Here is a 25693-nt window from a genome sequence, read left to right as displayed (position 1 = left end):
ACCTTATATTTTATGTCTTTATTAAAAAAAAGAAAAAAAAATCAAAGATAGTGTACTTGGATTATTATCTATTAATGCACTATATAAAGTATCAACTAAAACATTTTTGGTCTCTCAAAAAAAAAAAAAAAAAAAAAAAACTATTAGATGGCAATTAAAGTTACTACTTGTGAAACAATCTATGTAATGGCCATTAAGAGGGTTTTACTATATATATATTTAAATATATTAACAATAACAAGTTTAATAAAATAGAAACAAACTAAGTATTTACAGACTACAACAATTTTTCAAAATTAAAATCGCACAGGATAAAGCAATAATGATATGGATAATACATTAATACCTAAAAAATACTTATATCATAACTAGGAGAAAATCAGATTATTTCATACAAGTACATATACAACCAAAAGCATCTTTTATGATGCATAAATTAAGTTTAAATTGCAACCATAGAGGAAATAGCTCAATATTAATTACAAAAGCCACCGGTAGGGGTAGATAGAAACCAAAGATCAATTAGTTTTTTAGTTATTTACTATTTAGTAATTAGTTAGTCACCATTCAAAATGCTCTATATATAGTACTTTTGAGCTAAACAACAAAAGGTGAACATAGCCTAAGCCTAAAATATACGGCTTTTTAATAGATACAAAATGTGACCATAATGCCATGTTGAAGTAGCAGCAGCGAACATTTGATTGTGCCCCCTGTAATTGTAAATAAAGTCTTATAAATATGAAAAAACAGCAGTTAAATATTAATAAGAACTAAAAGCAAGGACATAATAACAAAAAGAAATGAAAAAACAGCAAGTAAATATGAATAAAAACTCTGGAAAAAAAAGAGAGAAAAATTGTCTAAAAGACTACCTCAAGTAGATGATGTACAACTTTCAGTTACTTCTTCCTTACCGATTAAAAGAACATCTTCATCAATTTCGGTATCATAACCGAGACACCAGTTCTGGGTGGTAACTAACATCTCAACGTTTTTAGGAAGAAGAGCACCCCTATACTTAGTCAAAATACGACCACCCATGCTAAATGATGATTCAGAGGCAACAGATGTTATAGGAATAGCCAAAACATCCCTAGCAACTCGAGCTAATGTGGGATACCTCTCAACTTCAGATTTCCAATACTGGAGAACATCAAACTTTTCTCCCACAACCAATTTTTTCCGAGGTGTAGCCAAATAAGCATCAAGATCATCCGTTGGATTTAAAACCGAACCATCATCATCATCAATAGCACCACATAACTAACATAATGATTAAAAAGAAGCAAAAAAAAATAACAAGTTTAATAGCTTTATAAATATATCAAACACGCAAAATTAATGATAAATAATAGTAAAAGTATTCACTTAACAAATAATCAAACTTGAAAAATCATTAAATTGTAAACTAAAACACAAATATTCACCTGATATATAGTTGATAGTTTAAAAGACCGACCATCGTCAGCTTTACCATCATCAAATTCATTATAAAGTCTGCTAGACTTTTGCTTTGAGCTAGAAAGAGGTGTTTGAGCAGAATAGAAAGAACACAATTCACCTAGAGCATCTTGAACCCTCTTTACCTTTCTGTCACATTCCTCTCCAACATATAGCAGGTTGAACATTTGCCTGACACGTTGAATCTTGAAACGAGGATCAAGAACAGCAGCAATTGAAAGTATCAAAGAATAATCCTCCCAATAATTCTCAAATTTGTCCAGCATCATTGATGCCATGTCGGCAAGCTTAGGTTGTTTATGCGCTTGAGTGATAGAATACTCAATGACAAGAACATTCTCAAAATACAAGTTTGCTGTGGGATATTGAGAACCAGAAAATAAAGTGGTAATATTATAAAATGGTTGCAAAAAGTCGCACACATCTTGAAGAGTATCCCACTCATCATCAGAAAGTTTATAATCAACACCCAAAAATCTATTGATATAAGATTTCAGTGCAGGTTTAGCTTGTAAAGCTTTTTGGAGAATCGTATAGGTGGCATTCCATCGAGTAACAACATCAAGACTTAATTTTCCATTAAACACACATTCAGCATCAACAACGGCTTGCTCAAACTGAGACAACCTAGAATCAGATCCATCTATATACTTGACCACTTCACGCAACTTAACAACACTTTCATCAACAAATTCTAAACCTTTCCTAACAATCAAATTCAAGACATGAGCACTACAACGTACATGAAAAAATTTGCCGTCACAAGGAAGTGGGGAACAATTCATGACATCTTTTCTAAGATAATCCACCATCAAATCCATAGAACGAGCATTATCAACAGTCATAGAGAAAGCTTTATCTTGCAAGTTCCATTCTTTAATCAGATTAAAAACAAACTTTTCTACTTCAATACCAGAATGCGGAGGATGGCAATATCTAAAATTTAAAACTTTAGACTTCAGATTCCAATCATTGTGAACATAATGAGCCGTCAAAGTAAGGTAACCGCGATTAGTGCAAGCAGTCCACAAATCACAAGTAAAACTGACCTTGCCACCAATTTTACTCAAAGTATCAAACAACATAGCTTTGTATTTATCATGCTCACGAATACAATATCTAAGAATAGTGTTCCTACTCACATGTTTCACATTCCTATTCAAGTAGGTAATCGCTTCTCTAAAAAATTCATGCTCGACAATTCGTAAAGGATATGCATGACAAATAATAGCTTTAGCCAACTTACTTAACCAAAATTTTTGATCAAAAGAAGAGATAGAATTATCAGAAACAGAACCATCTTTAGGTTTAAGCTTACATATATCATAATGATGTCTACATGTTGAAGTACCCATGACTGAGTTAGCTTTGATAACCACTCCACAATAATTACAAGTAGCATAGGTGGTGGGTTTTTTTTTAGTAGTACTGTCAACTGGTGTATTATCATCATGTACCTCAGAAAGAGTAAAATGTCTCCAGACATCTGATCTTCGTCCACCTTTAGAAATGCATCCACTACCTTGTGCAACTCGTAAGATTGGGGGCGTCACGGTAGCTGGTTGGTTCTGAACTGTTTGATTTCGAGATTCCATTGTTTCAAGATATGTGTCACTCTCATCATTAGACTCCTCAAATCCACCATCCATTACTATAAAACAATTAGACAGAATAATAATTAGTAACATTAAATAAGGATTAAACAACTAGGATAGACATAAGTCATGTAAATCGAGAATTAAACAACCCAAAACAACTAGATCTGGACATATACTTCATATTTAATTCCAATGACATCGATTTTCACACTAATAATACTTAAACGTTTAGATAGGGCAAAAAAATTGATTTTTTATTATACTTTAAAGCCTTAAAAAAAGATCGAAATATACCTTGATTATGTGGAGGAGAAGAGACGTGAATCATGATATGGGAGAAATTAGTTGAGAGCTGATGAAATATACCTTAATTTTTTTTACAGAGAAATGAGCTGATGAAATGAGTGGAGAAGAAGGTCAATTTTTTTTTTTACAGAGAGAGAGGGGTGGAATACTAGGAGTGATGGAGGCAGTTTGAGGGGATGGATCAATTAGGTTAACAAGACCTTATATATGGTGGGCCTTATTGGGTCATCCTATACTAAAGTAGGATCATTTTAGGAGGGAATTTTCCCTCCATCCAAAACTTTACTACGTACTCCATCCTATACTCACTTTTTTCTTTTCATTAAAATTACTAATTTATCAACAAATTTATTTATTGATTTATTTGTGTTATATATCTAATTATTAATCTATTTAATACTCCGTATTTCTATAAAAACTAATTTAAAGTCATATTTTAATTTATTTAATAAGGAAACTATAAAAGTAACTAATAAGGAGTTTGTAAATAATAAAAAATAATTAAAAAAAAGTAACTAATAAGGATATTTTTCTAAAAAAAAAATAGAATATAAGGAGATTATGACTAAATAACTACTAGAGCGTATTTATGATTCAACCAATTATAACCTTACTGATTCAAATTCATTAATTGATCAACTTAACATGTATAGTCATTTCTCGATTTTGACCCGATGTGATACATATTGTATGGCAGTGTGACACAACTTGATTATGACCTGAGTTAGTTCAAATGTACTAGCTTATTATATTTTCTTAAGAAACTAACTTACTATAATTAGTAAATCGCTAATTAAAACAACATATAAATACAACTGGCCTATTATCTATTACTATAAGCCTTTAACTTTACAGCGTATTTATGATCCGACCAATTATAACCTTACTGATTCAAATTCATTAACTGAACAACTTAACATGTATAGTCATTTCTTGATTTTGACTCGATATGATACATATTGTATGACAGCGTGTGACACAACTCGATTATGAATTGAGTTGGTTCAAATGACTCACTTTTGCTCATTATTATATCAATCCATTTTATTAATGACTCATATAGTCATAATAGTTAACCCAATGTGTTTATGACTCGACTTGTTCTAATTTGATATCTATATATCCATTCAAACTTGTTTAAGTCTCTATTTGATTTCGATCCGATTTGAATTCATGAATGACTTAATAAACCCAATACTTTATAACTTGACTCGATTATAGCATTAGTGAACTTATTTGTTTAATTTACTATGGCACTATTCAATCAACCCAATTTGCTTTGTGACCCCTATTAATTGTGAGTTTATGACTAAACCCCTTCTAACTTGCTGCCCAATTACCCTAACGTGTTTATGATTAGACCAATTACAACCTAACCTGTTCTTGTAAATTATCTAATTAACCAAACTCGATAATGATAAGAACATATTTTAAGCCGATATTATTTATGACCCAATTTCAATTTAACCCAAAATCGATTATTTCTAGAACCAATAATGACCCTGCCCGGTTTTAGCCCAGCTATTTTGAACTGAAACCCGCTATAAACCCGAACCGATCATGACCTAAACCGATATTGACACGGCTTGATTTACCTAATTAGTTTTGAACCAAAACCTGTTTCCAAACCGACATATTTCAACCCAGACCGATTATGAACTGAACCGATAATGACCCAAACCAATTTCACCCGATCTGTTTTCAAACTGAAACCCGTTTTCAAACCGACCCAGATCAACCCAAACTGATTATGACCCGAATCGATAACAACCCGATCCGATTAAGACTCGATCTATTTTGAACCGAAACCCGCTATAAACTGGAAAAACCTGTTTTCAAACCGACCCAGTTCAACTCAAACTGATTATGACTCGAACCGATTACTACCCGATCTGATTAAGACCCGATCCGAATAGAAACCGCAATAAATATAACCAAACTGAACCGACCCAATAGTTTTCAAAACCAATCCGAACCGACTAGTTGTTTATTTTAAACCGTTTAAACCCGACCCATTATAACCTGAAACCGATAAATCCAACCCAAAACTGAACCGTTTACCCGAATTGACACCCCTACGCTAAACGGATGTTCCATCATATCGCAGTTAATAAAATACAAGTACTAAAATTGATTTATCACTACCGAGAGACTCTAACATGGCGCTCTCAACTACCACACCCTCACTTTCAATTCAAGCAAATAAAATCACAAATTACACTTCACCAATCTTCCTAAAAAAACAAGCTCAAATCTCTATTATCAATGGCATCTCCCCTTTATACCAACCCCTCACTCAATCCAAGCCTTCTTCCCGTCGAACCCTTCTCACTGTTCCCGCCTTTTCTAGCTCCCAAGGTTTTTATTTTTTTTATTTTTTTAAATTTGATTATTTTATGTTTCTTGGAATTTTGGGTCGAATTTGATGAATTTAAACAAATTTAACCAATTTAAATTGTTATTTTTAAAGGATATTTACATATTTTAAATATTGATCTGTGGCAGGAGTTGGGGCACTCGTTGGTAGTGAAAGCAATCTCTCTTTGTTGGATAAAGCTCTAGTTTTTGATTTGAATGGAAATGGAATTCCAATTTCTGATTTATGGAAGGATAGGAAAGCTGTGGTTGCTTTTGCTCGGCATTTTGGGTATTTTATTTATTTATTTATTTGTTTATTTTTTTTTCTTTTCTTTTTTTTTTTTTTCATCTTGCGAATTTATTTCTTTTAAAACTTGAATTTTTATTATGTATGTGGATTATGCTATCTTACTGTAGATATTGTGTATATATTTTTTTTCCAAATTGCTTGCAACATTCATGAACTATCTATGTACCTACAATGTTGAGTATAGTAATTAATATGCAAAAACGATACTCAAAAGTTAAGAAAATAAGGTGGCAAGCAAGGGTTAGAGTTAGAGTGCTTAACAGAAGAGCAGTTCATGTTTTCGGGTTGAATTTTAAATGCCGAATAGCTAGATTACTAAAGTATTGGGGGCATGATATCAGTGTCCTTCGTAGCTTGCTTTAGATAGAGATTATCAATGATCACAATTTTCGACTTCTTAATTTTGACTTTTTATTCGGGAGTTTCAAATCAGGATGGATAAAGTACTATTTGAAAAAATAAATAAAAATGTAATGCTTCTTTCCGTTGCATGTGAAAGCCTGTTCTTATATTTGTTGGTTGGTTGCAGATGTGTGTTTTGCCGCAAGCGTGCAGATTATCTTGCTTCCAAGAAGGTAACATGACATGGCCTTGCATTTGCTGAAAATATTAGATTCCTTATTGATGAATTTCCATTACAAAGAATGTGTGTATATGACAACAGAACTAGACTATCTCAGCAGTGGATTGTATAGAAGCCCCAAAAGGCAAAAACTACCATATAATCTTTAGATTAAATAGCGGTCATAGATGCTGTTTCAAGTTTGCTGTTTAACACCCTCCTCAATCTAGATCCTCGGGGTGTAAACCATATTGTCCATATATAATTTCCCTCAACTCTCTTGTAACATATCTGAGCAACACTCAGGGGTATGTGTTTGCTGATTAGGCCGCCAGCAAAAAAATTTATTTATCACTAATGAAGTGCCTGTAGGACATTGTATCTTTTGTTTATTGTGGAAAATAGGGTTTTTCTTCTTGGCACTTGGATCGAAGTGTAAACCATAAAAATTCAAACCTGCAAATCTGCAATATACAATTAAAGAGGCAAGAAAATATACAGAAGCAATTATTTCATTGATAATTTACTCTCGTAGATCTCTTGATTCCTCTCTCTAAAGGGCTAGGGTTTGATATTTGTTTGTAGTACGAGGCCTTGTTGGCTTATTCCATTCTATGTACCTACAATGTTTGGTAGTAGGGAGGAGATGGAGTCTTTGTGACTTAATCCATTTGAGCCTCCTTAAACCTAGAAACGACGACCGGATGAGATGGGGTCTTTGTGACTTATTCCATCTGAGCCTAATTAAACTCTAGATTCGACCCTCTTGTACATAGAGTCGTAGAGTAGTTAACAAGATAATAATCAAATATTCTACGAGATCTTGAAGATAATATCTTATATTTATTGATATTATCTCCTAATTTACATATATTTAACACCTAAAAATTAACAAAATTTCGGTGTCAACCCGAAAGATTTCAAAAATGAAGAGAAACAAGATCAGCCAGACAATAGCGAGTTCCTTGAGCCATCTGTTTGAAATTAGTGATTTCAACCACTAATTCCTCATTGCTTTGTGCTACACTATATGTTTGTTATAGTTAACTAGTTGCTGGTTTTTGGCCGCACAAGGAATTATAGGTCTAGAGTTGACATCCTTAGCCTGAGTGTAGTTGAAGGAAATGAGGAAAACTGAAATTTTGAAGTACAATTGTTGTATTATTTGTTTCAAAGCCTTACATGGATTATCTTAGCTTTTTTATTATATTGGACTAGCTGAGCCTGAAAGACCTGCTGGTACTTTCGCATTCACCTTATATTCAATGATGTATATTTTGGCCCTGTTTGTGTTTCTGTAACAATCATATTCCCTCTAACTTGAAGAGTTCTGAGAAAATTCCTCATGTAGTTCAACCCTTACTTTCAAGATAATTTCTATTTTTTTGCATCTTTCAACAGCCATTTGTTTCAGTTTACTCTGTGGATGTAAAGTCTTTGAGATTTCTTTTTGGGGGAAATCAGGTCCATATTTGGTGGGATTTTAAGCTTCCAACATCTTGGCCATAGCTTTTTGTAGAGATGGATTTGGGATGCTTTCTTATACTGAGTTAGCTCATGTACTTGACTAATAGTAATGGAATTACTCGAGGTTTAGAAGTTTATTGTTTTTTGTTCTGAGTTGGTGAAATGTTTTTCCCTGATGGATAAGCAAAGAGAAGACAAGACACAGGTAGTCTACTTATATTGTTACGAAAATAACATAAATAAACTTCCTAAACTAATCAAGTTGACTATACGATGGTTTGTCTTTTAATTTTAAAGAACGACTCAATAGGAAATGTTTTTGCCAAATAAAGCTGGTTTCTGCAACTGGATTTATGCAAATCCCTGTCAAGTGGAAAAAAATAAAAGAAAAGTGACGGTTCCCTGGTTTTATCCTTGTTCAATGACCTTAGATCTTACAATATTGACTTTTACTTGAAACTGGGTGAATGAAACGTGGAAAACGATTTTAATAGGACTAAAAGCTGCACTTTTGATAGTCAAAAGATGTGTCCAAGTCAGTGACTTCTTTTATTATAGGCAGAAAATACCATAACTTACATGTTCTGGAATATCATAAACTCATCATATGTAAAACTAAACAAGCTCAAAGCTTTTTTTTTTTTAATTAATTTTTTTTTTTTTAAAGAAAATTTCTACATAGAAAAGGTGATGAGTGTTACATTTCCCAGTACAAAACATTACAAGGAACATGTAATGAACAACTGGTCTTTTCTTATATTGCAATTTCATTAATAGAACATTAAATTCATAAAAAGGTTAATATCATGTGCCACAGAACAGCAAAATTTTTTTAGTGACAAAGTGGGATACGGCTGGCTCTCACTTCTGGAATCGGTAAATGTATTATAGTAGCAATAAAATCAGAAACATCACAAGAATTCAGTTTTTGGAACCTTTTTCCAGCGTGGGTAATAATAAAACCAATCTTCTGCTTTACCGAAGAGAAAGGCTTCTTGTTGGGCCCAATGAAAAATAAGGCTGCAATTTATTGGCTTTGTTTATTTGCTAGCCTACAAATTGTATTTGAAATTGAGAACATATAGCACATCAGTTAAGTCAGTCATGTATTCTGATTGTTACTAGAAGTTGCTTTGGCCATTGGCCAGTAGGTAAGAATGTGTGATATAGCGTATATGGGGGGTTTCAATGGGAACATTAAGTATGTGAACATGCTTTTAAAAAGTGAGTTATGGCTCTTTGTGCTGTTGTCAAAGAAAGGTTTCATAGCTAATGTAATTAATTATGTATTTCTCTAAAACAGAACAATCTTTTCATTTGTGTATGAATGAAATGGATATATTTTGCTGAATCACTTCATGTACAAGACTCTATCCAGCTGTTGCTATCTATACTGACAAATGTATGGTGGAAGCAAACTAACAAACTACAGTAACAGCATTAACTTGGTGCATGTTTTTTACAATAATTAATATACAAACAAACCAGGACTAATGAATACCATGGCCTCTCTTTTCTTGTGTGCTCTATTTGATTTAGTGAACTAATGACATGTATTTTTCATGATTGATAAAATTTATTTCATGTTAATGTAATTTCTTCCTCTCACCATCTCCCGCCTTCACTTCCAAATATAAGAAAAACCCGAAAGGAATTTTTAGTTCCACCAATTTAGCTCAAATTGATATTCTCCTTAGACCACTGACGGGAAGCCCATTTACAGAAAAAATCCTTATGATTGTTGGGTATAACTTGGGCTTTGTTTTTTACCAATTACTTATCATGTCAGTATATCACAGAGATCCAGAAGTTGCAATACCATATGTTTTGCTAAACCAAATGCCAGTTGGAGTGAATTGGTTGGTAAAATTTCAATTTCATCAGCTCAAACTCGAACAATTAATCAGAGTGGTAATAGATGTTGGGTGCCTGATTCAGAGCTACAGGAGGAAGTGTCACCACCGCTTCCTGTAAAAATAGTGAGCATTTGTGAAGATGGCAGCATCAGTCCTCTTAAATCTGCTCCTTGGCAAGATGTTCTGCTTCACACTGTAAGTAATTTGGAATGATTATATTAATACTTGGATTCTGAGTGTGGCACAAGGCCTGCTTTCTTTGAAGGATGTTGCACAATTGGATTAAATTTTCTTCCCATCTAATCTTTGAGCAGGCAGAAAGATTGAAGTGGGTTGATGAAGAAATTGAAATGCTTGTATTTAGTGATAGTCTCTGTCAATCCAGTGAAAGTATGGCTGAAAACCTTAAGAAGGAGCTTATGCATGCTGATATACTGTTGGTTGTTTCTGTAACCATTCAAGAATCAGTAAAGTGGATTCAGAATCATGCTCATAACGTCCCAAATGTTATATGTTTTGAGTCCTCTACTGTGTTAGTGAATAAACTAGGAGGCTCCCCTGTTAGCAATGGAAACGAAGGGAAGATGCTTGACATATTAACAGGCCTTTCAGAATCTAAGAAAGTGAATGAGAAAACTGAAGTAGTGAAAACTGTTACTGAAGCATGGGAACGACATAATTCCGATGACATTAGATTTTCCTTATTGGTCATAATCAATGCTTATTTAAAGCCAGTTTCTGTTTTGAAGAATTTGAGATCAAAGGGGTTTTCTACACTAAGTTGCATGGTAAAAAACTGCGGGCCCCAGATTCTGAATTGCTTGTTAGACTCTGCTTGTAGGAATGCCCTTCAATGCTTGAATAAGTGCAGTCCTGTGGATCAGGTATGCAATTATCGCTGCATTGCTTCGTATGAAAGTCCACAGCTTGAAGCATTTTCCCTTTGTGTATTACAAAAACATAATTGTTTGCAACTAGATGCCAAAATTCCTGACAAGCCATATGTACCTCCTATGGCCAAGTTTCGAGGATCTGAACTGTGCCATGAGACTGCTGAAGATCTCTTTGTTGGCTGGCTAGGGAGTATGGATTGGAGTTGGCGTGTTGTGGCAGGACAAAATCCTGCTTATGATCAATTTCCATGTCAGTACCAACTCTTCTATAGGGGAAAGGCCAAAGGTTCTTTTTGGTACGAGCCAATATTTCAAGTCAAAACCTTGGATGGAAAAATTGTGTGGAGAAGGAGAAAATATCGGGTGAAGAGAGGCCCAGTTCCAGGTAAATTCTTCTTCAGCGTTTTGGACAATGGTGTTGTCTCAAATGAGTCCTGGACAATTGTGGATGTTGTTGATGATCTTAGCTGGGGATTGTTTCATTATCACGGAGCTGCTCGAGTTGCAGGACAATCGTACACAGGGGCAGTTCTTGTTAGTCCAGATGGACGATTCCCTAGTGAGGCGGAAGGACCTAGATTAGATAGTGCTTTAGATAAGTGCGGTATCAAAAAGTGGGAGCTATTTACCGTTGATAATTTTTCTTGTCGCAATCCACCGCTGGGAATTCCAAAAGGTTCAATCTTGCACTGCAACATTAAGAATTGAAGATCAGAAACAGGCTTGATATTAAAACATGTGATTACTTAGGGACTGGGACACCGTTCACGACATAAAAATTTCGAAATTTTTCAGAAGGCAAACTATGAGGCAAAATCAACATTGTATTAAAATTTGAAGCTTGTATAGCTTTAAAGTTATCCCCTGCCCCAGGGAATGATCTTACTCGAGGTTTAGGGTACTGAGCTACTGTGTTTTCTTACAAAGCATCACCGAAAGACATTTTAGCTTCAGACTTGTTTCTGAGAAATATTTGGGTTTGGGACTGAAGGAGTTGCTAGTAGGATGTGATTATCTTCTTCTAGGGCCCTGTTATTTATTTAATTAGTTTTTTTTTCCTATTATTGTATCTTTATGAGGACTTCATATTTTCCTATTATATTGTTCTCAAACTTCAGTCACGTGTAACAGTACTTATTTGATCTTAAATAGATGATTGAATATTTACGTTGCTTTGCTTGGTGATGGATGATCCGTGATTAGAATGTTTTCTACTTGTGTCAATTTATTTCTTTTAAATGGCATATATTCTTAGAAATTCTTGAATGGATATTGAGAGACCATCTTTGGTCTTCCCGATGACTAGTATGCCCAACACTTGGTTCGAATCTGTTATTCCCTTATCCATTTAAGTCATAAGTTTAAACTGTTTATATCCATCTTAATGTTCCTTTATTTTGCTCTTCTTGAAAAGATGACCATGAGAATTTACTACATGGTCTTTAGTTGCTAAAGCTTTTATGAAATTTGGTAGGAACAAATGGATGCAGCTGGTGTAGCACTTATTTTAATTGGACCAGGAAACATTGATCAGGTATTTTGCACAATCTCTTTGTACTTTGTTATTCTGATTTGGATTTCACTCACATTGCACTAACTAGACTTATTATGCAGGCCAAAGCTTTTTATGAGCAGACCACATTTGGAGGAGGTTCTGTTTTTTTTTCTCTTTCTGCTTCTGAGATTTGGAGTTATGTTAGTCTCATTCAGGGAATGAGGTACTCTTTATTTGTTTATTTTGGTTGGGGGATGGTGTTAATCTGATTTGAACTTGGTTCAATTTTAAGCATTATGGTTCCAGAGGAGATAACACCTCATTACTGAGGTAAAGTTTATGTAGTAGCTGTGGCAAAAGGCTTAAAAATTGCTGGTGGGGCTTAAAGTTCTCCACTCACTTTATGGGCTGGTCGGTAATGATGTTTTTCACAAAAGGTATCATAATCTAATAATGTGATAAAATTGATACCAATAAGAGAGGGAGAAATGTGAAACTGACATAACAGTGTTCAAGCTCAAAACCATGCTGTCAAATGATATTAAAACAATAGAAGCTAATAATGTTTGGTAGTTGGGTCTTTTACAATAAAATTGGTTAAACTCAAATGAGTAATACTTTGAAATCTCACTGTTATATAATAAATGATTCCTGTAATTTCACTCCTAGCTAAAGAAAAACATTTGTAGAGATACCGCAGTTGTTCTTCACACAATTGTAATTCTGAATAATGATTAATCTGTAGAAACCTTTGTTGGGCAAGATAAAATTGATGTATTAGATGTATGATGCCACCTCTTGATTAAGAAATACTTTTAGTCTCATTTGAAGCCAATGGCTTGGCAGCGCAGTATGTGAAATGTGACTGATGCACAATAAGGAACTCAGAAATATTCTGGAGATTCTGATGGACCTCTATCTTCTATTTGTAAAGCATAAATTACGTTTTGGTCAAGTTTTCAGACTTTCAGAGCTAGAAAGGTTAAGTGTAATATGATGAAAGTGGAGTTGGGCCTGTTTTATTGATGTTTCACTTTGAATCTTGGTGAATGGGCACCTTAAATTTTATCTTAGGGTTATCTGTTCAAGATGGACCCAATTTCATCCCTTGTATATTGCTTAATTGTCGATATCCAAGTAGGATGATCAACAACAACATTGAGTGCAGGTTGGTTGCGTTCATTGGTCACTGAAGAATTGAAGAGGGCTGTTGTCATTCTTGTCAATAGTTTCATTGGAACTTTTTTTTTCTTGTATTCCTGAGACAAAAACAGTTCCTAAACTTCTGTATATATTTAGATTAGACTAGAGGAGTTCTTACTGTCATTCAGGTCTTTGAACTCACTTTGAGTCTTAGGGTTGATTTCTCTCTTAGTGTTCTAAATACTAGCCCCTTTTGATATCTATATAAATATCAATTAGTTAGACTTCAAACGCACTACCTTCAATTTGTTATATTTTTCTTTTCATTTTTCCTTTGGAGCAATATAGTTACATGTATATGCATGTGCCAACTCATGCATTCATGCACCTCATCACTTATCCTACAAGCCCATGTTCATGCCTTATCCCAACTGCGGATAGCCCATTGTGAGCTCCTACTTTGTCCATCAACCGCTGGCTCTTTGAAGCTTTCTTCAAGAAATTTAGACCCAGTAGAGCATCAACCACAATCTCACCCACCAATATATTCATCACACAACCCTAAAATCCGACACTACATCTGCTGCCCACTTCCCTATCTCAAAGACATGGACTATTATATCATAATCATCATCTTAACAAGTCTGCTGTAAAATTGTCTTATTAGAATTTTAGTTATTTTTTCTAATGTGATATGATATTAACTTATTTTTTCTGACTTAAACATAGCTTTTATTCTCTGACCGAAACTTTTTTTTTTCTTTTTATTTTTTATTTCTTTTTTTATCATTTGGTCTAGTATATGTAGGATCTATTATTGAAAAGGATGGAGATGTAGCTCATAGGATCTAAGGGGGTGGTTGAAGTGGAAGAGTGCGACGGGGTTTTATGTGATTCCGACGATTGAAGGGTTAGTTTACTGAAAGACAATAGGCCTGCTTTGTTATATGGTATAGTATGTTGTTGGGCTATAAAGCATTGCAACATTCATAAGATGGATGTGGCGGAGATGCGTATGTTGTGATGGATGAGTGGCCAAGTAAGAAAGGACTGGTTGGACCGGTTGAGGAATGAGAAGTGAAATAATTAGGAAAAGAGTAGGGGTTACATTGATTGAGTACAAAATAAAGGAGAATCGCTTAAGGTGGCTTGGCTCTAGTAGGCTTGAAAAGTTCCAAAGTGTTGGGATCACGAGGGGTAGTAGGGGAAGACATAATAAAACATGGAAGAGGGTGATTGAGACTGATATGAGTGCTTTGGGGATTGAGGAATATGTGGTGTGGAATAGCGCTGTGTGGAGGGAGAAAAGTCACGTCAACGACGTGTCATAAATATATTTATATACTTTTGTTTATTTTATGTTAGCATTTGCTTTTATTATTTTTCTCAATTCGTGTTTATATAAGTTATTGGTTTCTTTTGCTAAAGTTTTTTCAAGCCATTATGTTTTTTACTCACACGTTTCTAAAACTCCTTTAAAAGCTTCTTAAAATTGTTCTTTGTACTCTTAAAAATCTCTTTAATTTTACTTGGATGCTTTTTCTTTTTCCCACTTTATACCCCTTGGTTATCTTGCCATGTCCTTTATTCTCTGTGTGCCAAAACCTTATGACGATTCATGTGAGCCAACCCCAATCATTTTGGGACTAAGCTATGATGCACGGAAATGTGAAAAATCATCGACGTATCATTTCCGAAACATTTCGGAAACGTTTTACGTATTGAAACGCATTTGAAAGTTTCCTGGCTTTGTAAAACGTCTCACACCATTTGAAAGTTTGGAAACCTTGGGAAGGGTATTAAAAAGCGTTTCCCTTTTAAAAAAGCACTTAAACCTCGGTGATTTGGGGTTTATTTTTGTTTTGATTTGAGAAAAAAAGGGGAAAGCTAGAATTTACCGTCATCGTCATCGTTATCGTTCATCTGCGTGACTCTAGTATGGCCGTTTGTAAAAGATTAGAAGTTGGAGGAAAAGCCTAAACTATTTTGTGTTATTATGATGAACAATTTTAGTTTTTATTCGCAATTGATGATCTTGAATTGTGTGCATATATATTCTTATTGCTGGGGAAGAAGAGAAAGATAAATGACGGTGGGACATTGTATTAGAAAAGAGAAAAAGTTTGGTCCTTAATCAATTGGTAGTTTATATTAAGAAAATATCTTTATTTATTTATTTATTTATTTATTTATTATTTCGTTTCCCCGTTTCTCATAATTTAATAATTTTCATAATTTAATAATTTTCGTTTCCCCCCAATTCCCCAATTTCTCGTTTCTGTTTCCGTTTCCCGTTTTCGTGCAACCTAGGGACTAAGGCTTTGTTGTTGTTGTATGGTCTTGTATGATATGAATATTATATAATTCAATTAATTTTTTATTCTTACTTACCCATGCTTCTTGGTTCTTTAAATGTTTCTGAAAAATGTTCTTTGTCTAGCCACAGGTAAATCAGGATATGGCTATTTAATTTACTTCGATAATTATTTCATTTAGACTTTTCAAAAATTATTTCCTGTTCCATGAACCTAACTTAGTTCTGTTATTATTTTTTTCAGAAGTTTATGCAGATCCAAATCATTCATCATATGGTGCACTGAATTTTGTTTCTGGGGCCTCAACCACGTTTACCCCCAAGGTTTTAAACAGATGTCATATAGGCTTAATGTCTCTATTTGCAAAATTCTGAGTTAAATTTGATGAATGATGATACAGGCAGGGTTGAAGATAATTCAGTTATACATGGAAGGATACAGGCAAGACTGGGGGCTATCATTTCAGAAAGACACTGTGTCTAGAGGTGGCTGGTATGTGGCCTTTTTTTTCCATCATGAATGCATAATTGTCTATTACATGTAATGGATCCGTGTGTAAGTTGTATAATATCCATTTCCTGTGAGGATATTGGAAAATCTGCTAAACCAACTTCCCTTGCTAGCACAACTTTACAAAAAAAAATTACCTTTGAGATGCAAGCACCGCAAGAAATGGGGAAACCAGTGATCAATTGCCTTCAGCACACACTGTCATACAATATCTTCTATATATTAGAAAGGCTAAGATTCTGATAAATCCGATCACCATTGCAATTTGCAAGCATGATTGATACTTTGTTATTGTCAGAATCTATTTGCTAAGTGCTAATAATATATTGGTATCGTCATTTTAGACCATCTTTTCCTCTTGCCATAACTTCCTTATTGTTCTGTCTTTAAGTCTATTCTCTTACAAACAATATTTTCATATACTCTATTAACTCTGCGTCATAACCCAATCCAGCTAGATACTTGGTGATGTTATTTGTAGAAGAAAAAGGAAAAGGGTGAAGCAAGGCTAAGTTGCCAAAGTATTACTCCAATTATGAACTAATGAAATTCATTTATTTTTTGCCTAATTTATCACATATTTTGAGAACTTTCCTAATTATTTCCCTTGTCATCTCTGCTTCTCAAATAAATCCATGAAAGTGAAAGTCATAAATTATATTCTTGCATAGCATCATTTTATTGTTAGTTGAGTGCGTTATATCCTCCCCCTCCCCCCGGCCCCCCCCCCCCCCCCCTCTATTAACCCTATCCTTTTTTTAAAAAAAAAATTGGCATGTAGCAACACTTTTTAGTATGACCTGTTCACTTTCATCCTTCTGAATGGATCAAATCCCAAGGCTCCATGCTTTTAATGCAAGTCCTGCAGAGCCTCTTCTGTGCTTGAGCCTTCTCCTGGCAAAATGGTGGGCATATGACTATTCTGGTTCACCCTCCCCTACATCAGTTCAGCTTCACTAGAAATCTCTATAATTCTAAAAGGAAATCAAGTAATGCATTGCTGGTTCATAAAGATGATTTCATTCCTATATCAACATCGAAACCATTTCACCCTTCCATTTCCACGCCCAAGATTCTGTATATACATATAACTCGATGTTATAGTGCATTTTCCATTCCCTGTCTGGCGTCTTTTTTAATTCAGAAAAATTTTGGACATTAATTTCCAGTATATTCTGGCCACCAAGATATCTTGAACGATTTCATATACAATCTAGTTCCACACCATATCCTTAATCCAGGTTATATCCGGCTTCATCTGCTGTGAAGCCTAATCAGGTATATCAACGGTATTATTCGAACGCCTGTTCTTGAAATCTATATTTTCATTCTTGATCTATGTATTTTGTATTCTTTCATCTACTATAGCTAAGATCCCTCCACTAAACTAATTTTTCTCAGACTTTTGGATCACCACAAGCTAGAGGCTACGCCTTACTCGTGAGCCAAATAAGAATCTTCTTTTGCACTTTGCTAAATATTCTGCTGACCTAAAAGGCCATGCTCAGTATACATCATTCATGTGTGTTAGAATCATTGCCACATTGAGGAATAAGACTTTTTGTAAGCCTAACCCACCCTGATCTATGTGCTTCTCCAAGAGAGGTTTCTTCCTCTAGTAGTTTTGCAATATATCGCCTGATGAAGCCTGCCCAAATTTCAAAAGTGCTGACAAATTTGAAATTTTCCTTGGTTCCAAGATAATTGACAAGATAAAGATGCCATGGCAACCAGAATGCTATCAACCAAAATTTACTTCCCTGGTTGAGAAAGGCCTAAGAATTTCCACAAGGAAATGTTTTGAGCTGCTTAAAAACTGTAATTTAAAACTTGATATACTGATCTACCATCCACATCAGTAACCCCAAGCAGAAATTCATCGTGACTGTTTCTTCCTAGGTGATTTCTCATCAGGTGTACAAACATTAAATTAGTTTTTAGGGTCATAGATATAGGATTTTTTAATATTTCAGTTCTCTCCAAGAAGTCTACAAAACTAACCTATAACTTGCCTCAAATCTCCATATTAATTTGGCGTAACCTTCAGTGTCTTTCTATTTTTATTTACAGTATTGGTCTATTTTTACTTAAAATGGTATTTATCTCAGCATTTTGCTCATCTAACTGAGTCCTAATTTTTGTATTACTCTCAATTGAAGTTTAATTTGGTGCTCTGGGACTAAAGTTATGTAAACTCTAAACAATGGCTTTTAATGTTTTGGTTTGCAGAAATCTTAGTATTTTTCGTTGATGCTGAAATATCATGGTACATAGAAGTATCTGATGTATTTTGTGTAAAACTTCTATAAATAAAACTTGTTGGACAAGGAAAGTTATTACTCGTATTAGTTTATGTCATCTATGTTCAACTCTTACAAATATACCTTGAACATTTCTTTTTTCAGGCAGCAGGGAGGAATCATAGTAGCCGGTCCTGGTAAAACCAATATTTCATATATTCATAAGGTTAGAACTTATTGATTAATAGACATGTTAGCAGCTTGCAAACAAAAACAAAATGTTATGAAATTGTTTCCTTGGTTTTGTCTAAAATGAAATGTTATTGTTAAAATGAAATGAACATGATAGCACATGTCAGAATGTGATCAAGTGATCAGGCACAATCATTAGAGTTGAAATGACTCTAAATGAGAGCCTGAATGCTCAAATGAAAACACACCCAAAAGGGCAAAATGTTAGTATTGTAATGACATTTTCTTTTGTGGAAGTCGTTATAACATTTAATTGTGTCAAACTGTGCAAATCAGGATAAAGAAGCTGGGGATGATCCACCTATTGAAGATATCCTGAAGGCATGCTGCTCATATGAAATGAAATCTTAGTCCTCTTTTACTTTGTGGCATTATAATGAACATATATGGTTGTATACCTGATTATATATAATGGTGTACAAATTTCAAACATTTTTTTTTTCTCCTGTTTATGCCGCTTCTCTAGGCTATTCTAAATTGATATATGAAGGTATTGACCCTTTTCTATATAGCAATTTTGTTTAATTTTTACAAGGTATATTAGGCCACCGTCTTGTAAGAAGACTTGTCTTATTTTCTTGTACCTTATCTTTAAATAAATAAAATCACTTTTGATCTTTAAATAAATAAAATCACTTTTGATCTTTAAATAAAACCAATTTTTACCAGCGACTGCGGGTTTCAAGCTAACAATGGCAGAAGGCGAGTTTATGATTTTGATTTTCAATTTTTGAATTAATAGTTACGTTTGTTAAATTAGATCTTGAATAGTAAAAATTAGGATTTTTGTTTGCTATAATGTGATGATTTTGAATCACAGGCGCTAGTGTTAAATTCTTTGAACATATGATTTATAAATTATAGTGTTAAATTAGCTAACTGAGGGTTTTTAGTAATTGCTCCATGTTCTAGCTGCTGCTATATTCTTAATTATTAAAATTTAGCTTTGTTTGCATTGAAATTCTTCTTAAACGAAGTTACTTTTACATGATTTAAGTCATTGGATCGTACCATTGTCAATAATTGCAGGAAGAAAGTGATATGCTTTTTTTTTTTTTTTTTTTTTTTTTTTTTTTTTTTTTAACAAATCTAAACATAACTAAGCCTATTTAAGCGGCAGTTTTTAGCAAAGGAACAAACAAATCTAAACATAACTAAGCGTATTTAAGCGGCAGTTTTTAGCAATATCGTTTGCCATTTTGACTTGATCTCTCGCGACCTTTAGGATGGTGCATCTTTTGAAAGAAGCACCCATTTCCTTTATTTCCTTTACCGTCCACGAAATCTCAATATCCTTACCTTGTTGGTTTTGAAGATTGTTAATGAGGGAGATTGAATCCGAGAGGATGAGGAGTCCTTGTTTGCACTTTGTACGAGCTCATTTCATGGCTTCCAAGCATGCCCAAGCTTCACATTGTAGTACTGAGTTCGCGTCTCCATGCCTTCCTCCATCATTTGAGTTCATTTCCTCTCCATTTCCCACGACTTACCATCCGATCCCTGCCCTCTTTGTCTTTTTATCCCAAGAGCCATCCACTTCAACCAAGAAGTTTTCAAACCCCTCTTTTTCTTGTCCCAACTGAACATAAATAAAGCCAGGTGGAAGAGCAGGGTCATCCCTTTCTTTTCCTGCATCATTATGGTGTCGCTCTTCATTATGAGTGAAAGTCTCATGATCACTCATTGCTTGGTTAATAAATTCCTCAACTGAACTTGCTCCTCCAGTCGTACCATTGAAGCTTCTCTCGTTCCTCGTTCTCCATAGACCCCATAGTGTTGCAATAAACAGAACAATACGGTTACTGTGCTTACCATCCTCGCTATTGAACAACAGGATAAATGATTGGATCCAATTCCTCAACAAATTGAACCCAGTAGAATCAGAGCAAATAACAAGGGGGCTCTTTCCCCATGCCTTTTTTGCTAGAATACAGAATCTGAACAAGTGTTAACTATCTTCAGGAGCCACCCCGCAGTACCCACATATATTATCAATTTGGATACCCCTTCTGGCTAAATTCTCCTTTACTGCAATTCCATCATGATAAAGCTTCCACAGGAAAATCTTCCATTTTGGTTGGATATTCATTCTCCAAATTAGCTTTACAAACTCCTGATCCTTTTCACTAGGGATCACATCTCGGGCTGATTTCTCTTCTTTCATGAGGCAAAAGTATCTTGTCTTTATTGTATATCTTCCTGATGGGTGGAACTTCCAGTAAATGAAGTCATCCTTACTTGTAGAAGGAAGTTCCATTGCTAAGATAACCCTTGCACTTTCCCAATCAAAATATTCTCTAACCTTCCCCGTCTTCCAGGTACCTGTTGCACTGTCAATAAACTCACTTACCTTCCAATTCATTGCAGCCCCTAGACACTACAAGAAAAATGTCTTTTCGTAGCGATTATTTCGTAGCAATGGTACATTCGCTACAATATGCAAGTATGTTTGTGAAATAATTAAGGAAGTCGTATCACTTTACAATCGCCATGGTTTTCCCATAAAAAATCGATACGGAAAACATAATAATACATATCCACTCTATTTTTACACATTTATATAATTTTGAGAAATCGTATCATTTACAATCGCCACTAAATCCTAAAAATTGATACGAAAAGCCTTTTCAACACTAGATATATAAATATTGTTTGACAAAGAATACATAAAATATGTCATAGCTTATTGGTGAAACATTTAATATAAGAGTTTGAGAATGCATGTTCGAATCTTGTAAAGATAATACATTTTTTTTTTTTTTTTTTTTTTTTTTTTTTTTTTTTTAAGAAAATGAGTTAAACATTTATAGCAATTGTAATCGCTACAATAATCACCACGATTGGATGTAGTTTCATATCGATTATTGACGCCAACCCCAGAAATATTGAAAACCACTACTAAAGGCTAAGGCAACGGGGGATATTGTATCGAATGACCATTCGTTGGGAAAGCTTTTTGTTGCAATTACAATCGATACTAAAGGTTAAAATAATCGCTACGAAAAGGTTATTTTCTTGTAGTGAGAGTTTGCCCGGAGTTAACGATTGGTGCCTCTCCATTGACCCATGGCATGCTTATGGCCTTAATCATATCCCCATTACCAGTTTTCCAAGCAAACCCCTTCTTGAACACGTCTGTGACCTTCTGTATACTTGATCTTCCCATCGAAGGGATCCCTCTCCGGACATAGGGCATAGAAATTGAGCAAATTCCACAGGGTTGCATTCCTCTGTGCACCCTTGACAAAAGCAACTGCGGATTTAGATGCATCCATGTTGCTTGTTTGAACAGGAGGGAATCATTTAGATTTGTAGTCCCTCTAATTCCTAGCCCTCCCATACTTTTGAGGAATTGGGTGACAGTCTTACTTACCCAGTGCATGCCTCTGTTTCCATTATTGGACAACCACAACCTTGTGATTAGAGAGTCAAGCTTGTTGGCGATGCTTTGTGGTAGTTTAAGGCATTTCATAACATGAGATGAAATACTTACCAAAACCACATTAATGAGGACTAGTTTAGCAGCTTGTGACAGACGTAGGGGGGCCCAAGACATAATTTTCTCAGAAACTTTATCCACTAGATACTGGAAGAAGTACCTTTTCTTTCCTTGGATATCAATCAGGGCTCCCAAATGAATCCCCATATTGTCTGTTTCAACCATTGCTAAAATCCTTCTTAGCCCTTGCTTTATGCCATTATCTACACCCGGAGAAAACTTGACAAACGATTTTTGCAGGTTCAATTGCTGGCCTGAGGCAGAGCCAAACCTATGCAGGATGTCCCTAATACTCCTACAGGCCCCTTCATTTGCTTTGAAGAACAACATAGCATCATCGACGAAGAAAAGATGAGAAATGGAGGGGGATCTCCTCGAGACCCTGAACCCTTTAAACTGGTTGATATCCTCTGCCAGAGATAACATTCTTCATTCCCTGAGTGAAACCTATCACTTTCATTACTTTCCGGGGACAAAGAGTGCCCCTCAAAAGGGTGCTCCGCTTCGAACACTTCTTCCCTTAGAACCCTACCGTAAATAGGGTCGTCCTCGGGGTGGTTGTGATGCCTCAAATCCACCCTTGTGTTGCGGAAGCGATACCAGTCAGGTAACCAGCGAATGAAATTGGAGTAAAACGGGTATTCCCTCGGCCCATAGAGCACTCTTATCCCGTCGGCCTCCACATCATCAAGCCTTCTCCGAACTCTCCTTCTTGCTACTATTGGATGCAGCCGACAGCGGGATGTGCCATGTCCAGCACACCCGCAGCTTTTACAAAATTTGTAAAGCCCTTCATATAGCAAATATACCCAGATGACCTTATTACCTTCAAGGGGTATGAAACACCCCGAAATTAGTGGCATCGACAGGTCCACGAGAACCCTAGCCCCGAGTTCGGCTTGCAATGGTAGGCCTTCCCCTTCAAGGTCTAACTCCTCAATGTAGCCTACGTGCCTGAAAATCTGCCTTGCCCAACTTTGCGTGAGATAGGCTAGAGGAAGCCCGTACACTCTGACCCATAGCCTTGTTAGAGAGAAACTCATTTGGTGTGGTACGTACTAAATTTGATGTTGCCTGAAGTTAATGAGCCTTCCGTCAATAGTTGCAGTACCAACCCGAATCAACGCATGTTGATCTTCACTTCTACTGCACTCAAAGAAGAAATAGGGTCCCGATATGTAGACCCTTATTTCCCCACTCCTTATCCACCTCACATTCACTATTTGTTGCACCAAAGAAGCAGGGGGGACAAGGTCCTACAAACAGCCCTATCACGCTCAAATTGAAATTTATATTGATGTTTTCTACATCGAAATCTGGAGGGTTGGGGATTAGAGGTCCCCCTCTTAGATCCCTGAATTCATGCTCATTAAGAGCATTAGGTGACTTACTGCTATTACTCATATTAAAGACAAAAGAATGAATGAGAAGGAGTTAAGAAGAGAATAAACAGAGAAGACAAGGGGAGAAAAAGACAGAGAAAAGGAATGAGAAGTTAAGTTATTCTTGCTGCAACTTCCTTCCCATTTATACTCAAACCAGAAGTTCTTGGGAAAATGAGAGGTTTGAGCGTGGGGAACAGGAAGATTGGGAGAATAAACACTAAATAGAGAATAGCCGTCTCTAGCTATACCTACTACCTTAGCATAAATTCAGAGCAATTAATGCTGTGATTGTATTGGTTGCATGAACAGCAGGGGCGGCTCAGCTTTCTTGAGAAGAGAAAAAGAATGAGAAAGGCTCTAGCCTTTAATCAGGAGCCGAGGAGTTTTTTGTAAAACTAAGAAATACTCTTGGACAAAGGAAAATAAGGAAGCTAATCCAAATCAGAAGCAAAAGATTGCAGCATCTCCTACCTAGAGGGAGCTATTAAAAATCTTACCCACCTAATAAAATAAATCAGAGTGGAGGAAACAAATCTGCATGCATGTAGCACCTCCAAGCTTGAAGCTTGATGAACTCTAGCAATGCTAGGAAGGACTCACTTTTAGTGAGGGGAGCTCTCGTTTCTAGAGAGAGAAAAAAAAAATTCAAATACCGTAAGCACACTATTGGATATTAGTTATGATGAGAGAATTAAAAAGTGATATGCTAAAATGATTAGTAAAATTCATAAATGGATTGTGAATTGTCTAATTGTCGTTTTTGATTCTACAGCCATTGACTTGAATTCATGAGTCATTTATAGTGTAGGAAAAATACACTTTAATAATCCCAATTATTACCGTTTTAATTCTAATAATCCCAACTAAAGTTTATTTTTTTAATAATCCTAACTATTGGGTCAATTTACCTCCAATAGACCCAAAAACTAGTTACCTGCAGAAAAGGTTTTTTTTTTTTTTTTTTAGTTTTTTTTTAATTTTTAAAAAGCCATATGTCAGCACATGATTCACCTAATGTTTAAAAAATAAAAAAAAATTTAAAAGTTGAAAATTCCCAGCCATCTCCACCGTCAAAACCCAGCCACCTCCACCGTAAGATCCCAATCAACCCCCACCGTGAAAACTGTTGGGGTTTGGTAAGTCCAACTTACCGCGGAAACGACCCCGACCCAAAGAACCACTCGCAATTGATAAAACCATAAAGCATAACAAATAAACATAAAAGGATAAAATCGAAATTTACCTTTGACGCGTGCTTCGCCCGACCTAATGGGCTCTTACTTGAAAGCTTTAGCTCCGAAAATACCGAGCCTCCAACGGTATTCACCCACAAAGGACGAACACCGACATTTTAGGTCCGCTACCTTGGAGTTAGCAAGGTCCAACCAAAACCCGAGTGATTAAATGAGTTCAAAGGTTTTCACAATGGTGATGCCTTTTTCAACTCTCACTCAAGTGATTTTCTCAATACCCCAACTTTGGGTATTTATAGGGAAAACTAGAGAGTGAAAAATATCTCCCATCAATGTGGGAGAATTTGATTTTTCCATTTTATTTTAAAGCTAAAATAAAATAAATAATCAAACTAGTAATAAATCAACAAGTGGAAAGCTCATGAGAGAGGTTAGGTGAGGACCATTTGGAGGAGGGGGGGACCAAACTTGCTCCCCACTCCCTCTCCAAAAACCGGCCACCTCATTCCTCAAGCCTCCTCTTACAATGATCCACATGGCACCACACTTGGGCACCAAGGCACCCAAGGTGGGCTGCCATGTGCGGCTGCCAGCAGGCCCAACACAAGTGTGCAGGCTGCTTGGCGTTGCTGGCCAGCAAGCCCAGCACGACTTGTGCGGGCTGCTTGTGCACTCGGCCCGCAAGCCGCGCATCAAGGATGCGGGTTGCTGCTGAGTGCCGATGCTCCTTGCGCGCGTTGGCCAGCGCTGCTAGCATGCGATGCTAGCATTGGTGCGTTAGCACGCACCAGCCAGCCTAGGCTCGGCTTGGTGCGCATGCTAGCCACTATGCTATACCAAATGCCCC

The 25693-nt window shown here is 35.6% G+C and overlaps 2 protein-coding genes across 2 annotated transcripts; one reads left to right on the top strand and one right to left on the bottom strand.

Moving 5' to 3' along the window:
* Nucleotides 1–5455: 5455 nt before the first annotated feature.
* LOC145623928 (uncharacterized) lies at nt 5456–11996 on the top strand. The gene is made up of 5 exons (XM_081676847.1): nt 5456–5726; nt 5874–6015; nt 6566–6611; nt 9865–10116; nt 10236–11996. Exons 1-5 carry the CDS (start codon nt 5528–5530, stop codon nt 11520–11522), a joined length of 1926 nt encoding a protein of 641 aa, XP_081532973.1. The 5' UTR covers nt 5456–5527; the 3' UTR covers nt 11523–11996.
* Nucleotides 11997–20255: 8259 nt separating this feature from the next.
* LOC145624991 (uncharacterized) lies at nt 20256–21131 on the bottom strand. The gene is made up of 2 exons (XM_081678074.1): nt 20774–21131; nt 20256–20692 (listed from the first exon to the last, which is right to left on the bottom strand). The coding sequence occupies exons 1-2, from the start codon at nt 21129–21131 to the stop codon at nt 20256–20258; spliced, it is 795 nt and encodes a 264-aa protein (XP_081534200.1).
* Nucleotides 21132–25693: the final 4562 nt, after the last annotated feature.

Source organism: Chenopodium album, chromosome 3, assembly GCF_948465745.1.
Source record: "Chenopodium album chromosome 3, dcCheAlbu1.1, whole genome shotgun sequence".
Classification (NCBI taxonomy): domain Eukaryota; kingdom Viridiplantae; phylum Streptophyta; class Magnoliopsida; order Caryophyllales; family Amaranthaceae; genus Chenopodium; species Chenopodium album.
This window is presented reverse-complemented; position numbering and strand designations above follow the sequence as displayed.